Source organism: Gossypium raimondii, chromosome 4 (genome assembly GCF_025698545.1).
Source record: "Gossypium raimondii isolate GPD5lz chromosome 4, ASM2569854v1, whole genome shotgun sequence".
Lineage (NCBI taxonomy): Eukaryota > Viridiplantae > Streptophyta > Magnoliopsida > Malvales > Malvaceae > Gossypium > Gossypium raimondii.
This window is the reverse complement of record NC_068568.1, coordinates 7,930,368-7,936,685: the sequence shown is the minus strand read 5'-3', so window position 1 is coordinate 7,936,685 and position 6,318 is coordinate 7,930,368. Positions and strand designations below refer to the sequence as shown.

At 37.7% G+C, this 6,318-nt stretch overlaps 1 protein-coding gene across 1 annotated transcript; it reads left to right on the top strand.

The window, feature by feature from the left end:
- Window positions 1-295: 295 nt before the first annotated feature.
- LOC105779073 (uncharacterized) lies at window positions 296-1,141 on the top strand. The gene is made up of 2 exons (XM_012602822.1): window positions 296-441; window positions 841-1,141. Exons 1-2 carry the CDS (start codon window positions 296-298, stop codon window positions 1,139-1,141), a joined length of 447 nt encoding a protein of 148 aa, XP_012458276.1.
- The last annotated feature ends 5,177 nt before the right edge of the window (window positions 1,142-6,318 follow it).

Here is a 6,318-nt window from a genome sequence, read left to right as displayed (position 1 = left end):
GAGCCGTAGAGATATGACTGACCTGATGGCGATGTTTGCTCTTCTCAGTTTATTTGATGATGATAGTTTGTTGGTCGAACTTCAAGTTAAACTGACATGGATAGAGCAAATTAAGAGTATATAGATAGAGGATGAGTCGTTGGGTCTTCGTTTCTGACAAGTTGAGAGTAATTATACCGAGGATTTTGGGCTAAATAGCGAAGGGGTGGTCAGTTTCCGTGGAAAAATCTGTGTACCAAAAAATACTGAATTGAGGCAATCTATATTGAGAGAGGCACATAGTAGCCCTTATGCTATGTATCCTGGCAGAAACAAGATGTATCGAGATCTTCATGAGTTATACTGGTGGCCAGGTCTTAAACGGGAGGTTACTGAATTTGTGGCCAAGTGTTTGACATGTCAGCAGGTTAAGGCTGAGCATCAGTTCCCTTCGGGATTGTTGTAGCCAATCAAGATTCCACTTTGGAAGTGGGAGAGAGTGACTATGAGCTTCGTTAGTGGGTTACCCCTCACACCTACCAAGAAAGATTCTGTGCGGGTCATCGTGGATTGATTGACCAAGTCTGCCCATTTTATATCGGCTCGTACTGACTATTCTCTGTAAAAATTGACTAAACTGTATTTGTCTGAGATAGTGAGACTGCATTGGGTACCGGTTTTGATAATATCTTATAGGGATCCTCGCTTCATGTCTCGATTCTGAAAGAAGCTACATGAAGCTCTGGGTATAAGATTGGACTTCAGTACTGCGTTCCATCCTCAGACTGACGGTTAGTAAAAAAGGGTGATTCAGATACTGAAAGATATGTTGAGAAGTTGTATGATTGACTTCTGAGGCAGTTGGGAGGATTACTTGCCGCTAGCAGAATTTACTTATAACAACAGCTATCAGTCTAGCATTCAAATGGCACCCTACGAGGCATTATATGGCCATAGGTGTCGCACACCTTCATGTTGGACTGAGTTGGGCGAGCAGCGTATTCTGGCCCCTGAGCTAGTTTCTGATATCGAGGATAAAGTTAGGTTGATTCGAGACCGACTAAAAGCAGCATCTGATAGGCAAAAGTCCTACGCCAACCTGAAGCGTCAAGAGATTGAGTTTTTAGTGGGACATTTCGTTTTTCTCAAGGTCTCGCCGTAGAAGAAGGTATTGAGATTTGGTCGCAAGGGCAAGTTGAGCCCTAGATTTATTTGTCCTTCTCGTGTGCTTAAGCGAGTAAGAGTAGTTGCTTACCAATTGGAATTACCTCCGAAATTGGATCAAATTCACGACGTGTTCCACATCTCTATGTTGAGGAGCTAACGCTCTGATCCCACGCATATTGTTCCTGTTGAGGAGATCGAGGTTAGGCTAGATCTGACCTTTGAGGAGGAGCCAGTTTAGATATTAGAGTGAGATGTAAATGTTCTAAGAAAAAAATCCATCTCTTTGGTTAAGGTTCTTTGGCGTAATCATAGCTCTGACGATGCTATGTGGGAGCCTGAGGATGCAATACGACAGTAGTATCCTCATCTGTTTTGATCAAGTAAAATTTCGAGGCTGAAATTTTTGTTTAAAGGGGTAGAGTTGTAATGCCCCAAAATTTTTACTTTTGTTTATATGTATTTATGACACAAATATTTGTCCACTTCAATGGTTAAGTGTTTTGGGAAGTGTCTGAGAGGTCCCAAGTTCAAGCCTTGACTTAGGCAAATTTTTTTGTTTTAATTGAATAAAGCCTTGCTTTTGTTCAGTAGGCTTATAGTTAAAAGTTTGTAAAAGCATGCCAGAATGGATCTGCTAGTCTAGTGGATAAGTGGTGTGTTAAAATGCTAGAGGTCTTAGGTTCGAGCAATGCTTAAGTATTATTTCTACTAGTGGTGCCGTGTAGTTTTTGAGCTGAACTGAAATGCCGAAATGGTAGAGGTGTAGTGGGAAGTGTGGAGAGAAAATTAAGGGATTTGGATGGGTGTGGGTGGACGGTTTTAGGAGAGATTTGAGGGATTTTGGGAAAATATGGTGCATAAATATTCATTTTTGTTATTTTGGTTTATTTTACTTTTCTTTTTTCTTTCAAATTCCCAAAGTTATTTTTTCTTCTACCGTTCTCCATCCTCAGCTCTGCCGAACCTCTGCTGAAATTTTCTTTTCTTTTCCATTCTTGCTGATTTTTGGCCATTGGTTTATTCCCTTTCTCATTTCGGTTGCCAAGAGTTACCTCTTTTCTTGCCGACTTCTTCTTCTTCTTCCCTCACTGTGTCGTCTTGATATTTTCTCTTTGCTACCGTCTTATTGAGTATTGCACTTTGTCGAATTTCATTTCTCTTGGCTTTCTGTTGTTGTTCCAATAGTCCCATTCCCATTCTTTGTTTCCGTACTTTTGATAAGTTTAGGTAATCGTTTGGTTTAGACTGTTCTTGTGAAAATTTATTAAAGAGGGGTTTCGACTGGTTTGTAGGTACTAATCGAGGGGCCGATGATCATTTCTCAACGACTTAAGTGTAGGGCATCAGTTGTTCAAACAAAGGTAGATTTACCGATAAATTGGATAGGTATCTTGAATAGGGTTCGTTTAACTCAATTATCGTATAAGTAATTAATTCGTGTTTCTCGTTCAATTGTTAGGTCTTGGAGTGCTCGTGAGCACTTTTGCAAAGAAGTGGAACTAGGTGTGTACGTGTGTGTGTCTGAACACAACTCTGAAAATGAAAAACGACAAAAAGTCAAAAAAATACAAATTTCGATGCCACACGGGCGTGCAGCCGACCATGTGGTAGGCCGTGTGACCGAACACGGGCGTGTGATCGACGAGGCTGGCCATGTGCGAATCATGGGTCGGGCCGTATTGGGCCATGTATGCCACACTGGAGTGTGGGCCCACATGGGCATACAATATAGGCCTATTGACCCATTTTCACTGTTTGACTGCTAATGTTGCACGGGTCGCCCGAGTCGACTGTGGACCTACTGTAGGGTCGGTAAGCTTACCTGGACCCCTTATTGACTGAAATGACTGAAGGACTGTTATATGCCTATATGAGATAGATATGTATGTCTGTATATGGAGCATGTTATTTACAATGTACTGATAATACATGATACCATGACATGTCTGTATGATGCATTGCATTGGGTTGGGGATTGATATTGATTGGAAGAAGTGTACTGAAAGGCGTCAAGCCTAACTTACTGGCAGTTCAGCTGTAACTACTGTCTAGTGTCGTATTCGGTACTAACTAGAGTTTAGGGATGGGTGGGTTGATTATATCCCCACATGGAGTGTAAGGTTAGATAGAGATGGAGTGTAGAGGCTGGTTGGGTAGGACCTACATACTGTATAATCTATTATTGTACTAATTATTTTTACTGTAATAGGCCAAGGCCCAAACATATGTCTGCTTCTGTACTGAGATGGGCTAAAGCCCAAACTGGTATTGTCACTGATACAAAAAAGGGCTTAGGCCCAGACTGTGATTATTTTCTATATGTTTTTTTTTATTACACACTGAATTTTTGAAAACTCACCCTTCTAATTTGACTATATAAGTAATCCCTAGACATAGGCGGATCGGTGCGGGAGAGGACTTAGAAGTAGCCACACGACTTAAATTGTTTGATTTAGTATTTAATAATGATTTTTCATTTTTCATTTTATTCTGGGGTATTTTTCTGTAATAATGGCCTCTATGGATTTTTACCTAAAATGTGGATTTTATACTGATTTCTATTTATATCTGCTAGAAGTAGATAAAACTCGGGTTTTCAAAAGAGATGAATAATTTATCAAAATACCATGCACACGTAAACTATTATTAAAAAGTTTCCGCAAAGTATAGCGTTTTAGAAATGAATCACGATTCAAGAATTAATGAAAGATAATGATAAGTTTTAAACAGAAAACGGTTTTAGAAATGATACGGTTTTCAAAAGCATTTCCATGTGACATTGCCAGATTCGGCCATAAAGTCCAGGCCGGGTTTGGGGTGTTGCAAAGAGTTGAGGAGGTCAACCACATGCTTGTTGCCTAATCCATAGTCTACCTTATACTTCTCATTTCCAGCATATACCGACCATATACTATAAATAAAGTAACATTTTAAAGTTAAAAACTTTTCCATCCAAGCAACAGAATTCAAGCTAAGTAAAAAATAGTTAGCAAAACTAACTTATTGGACTGACTAACAATTTCAAATAACTTCTTCTATATCCTTAGACATAAAGGTCCCGGATACTTCTCAACAGCCTCTCTCATAGAAACCAACCTAGTCATGACTTTTCTTCTAATTATTTCCAACATCGTTAAGATGGGTTTGTCTCTATCTTCTAAAATGATCTGCAAGGAGAGCAAGTCCTTAAATAGCTCCAACAACAATTATACAACATGAAGTGATAAATAGTCAGATTTAAAAATAAATTTTAACCTTGTTCAAACATTTACTGTTGTTGTTTAGTAGTAGATCAGATTTGCATCTGGTTGAGAAGTGGGATCTTGACCAAGTTCTTGGATCCTTGTCACACAGCCAAGCCTCAGCAGATTCTAACAATGACTTTATTTCAGACATTGCTTCTTCAAATTGTCTTGGAAAAGTTACTTTAGCAGCTTTCCAGTAAGTAAGACGCATAACTTGGCCTATAAATCCTTCCATGTTTTTAAAATTGTTGTAAAGATGTCTGGCACAATTTCTTGCTTCAGCATTAGGAAACAACAAAGAAATCACTTCTATTAAACCCTGTAAAACAATTAAAACAACATGATAAGCAATCATTTTTATATAAACAATTTAGCGTATATTATTACTTTATAGTACCTTTTGTTTGTCTGACATGAAACATATATTGTAGGAGTTGTCGATCTTCAAATCCCTCTGTAACAACTCGAGGAACCAAAATTATGATTGTTTGTTTTCACTCTCAACTGCAGCAAAAGCCACTGGATATATACAATCATTGGCATCAACCCCAACAGCAGCAAGCAAATGTCCACCATAATATCCCTTCAGCCAACACCCATCTAACCCTATAATTCTCCTACAACTAGTTAACCAACCTGATTTGCATGCTTCAAGGCATATATAAAGCTTCTGAAATAGCCTACAGTCTAAATTACAAATGGTTATTGTACCAAGGTTGCTTCTCCTTAACTCAAGTAAATAATCATATATATTGGCATATTGGGCTTTGTAATTCCCTTAAACTAGTTCCAGAGCCCTAATCTTAGCCCTCATACATTTAGTCTGAGACACTATTGTTCCAAAATCAACCCTAATATCATTTTGTAAGGATGTTAAGGAATAATTGGGATCAACTTGAAATTTGTGTAAATAATGTATAGCCATCCACTTTGAAGTAATATTGTTATTTTTTATTACCTTTCTACACTTATAGTGGTTGACTAAGGTCTTAATTTACCAACTCCCATCCATTGGATCCCTGGGATTTAATTTGGATGCCCATAATGTCCATAGACAACTAGGTACACAGACTACTTTCACCCTAAGCTTGTCATTCCTAGTTAGTTTGGTTACTACCCTATTTATCCTCCCATATTGTTTAACTGCATCTTTTAAAATGTCTCTACTAGGGAAAACCAAACCCTTCATCAATATAGGGTTCCTCATATCAGTTTGAGGATTGAATAGAGGGTACTTTTTATTCCCATATTTACCATAATCCACGTCATTATTCAAATCATCATCACTATTACTATCAAAATCATCTTCTAAACCCCAAAAACTTAAACCCAGTAAGTGGTCTAACTCTTTCTGTATCATTTCACCTACTAGTTTAACCTCTGGTTCATCTACTCTATCACCATCAGACTCAAAAGAATCAGAATAAGAAGAACCTGACTCATAAGCTTTATATGAACTATCATCTGAGTCAGACGCTTCTCCTCCAAAATCTCCCCCTAAAGTATTTTGTTCAACTTCAAACCCTAAACCAAAAAAGGAAAATAAAACATTATATTAGTATCAACAAATTACACAACAATTCAAACCTAAAAAATATTATATCAACTTCAGTTCAATTTCAAACAACATCACTAATGAATTTATGAACATTTTAGGACATTTGGACAGCAGTCGATATTCACATTTGGGCAGCATTAAAATACATAATCTAGAACATGAAAACAGTAATCATTATTCACATCTTGACACCTGAGTTAAAATGAAAAGCTGAACATATGCATTTGCATCAAACTACACCTGAGTTAAAATTAAAGTCCTTGTTTTGGGAGACAGCTACATAATTTCTTTCCGTCTCTTCAAGAAAGTTAAACATAACACATTTAAAAGAAAAAAGAAAACACCATATTCAGATATAAAAACAAGTAC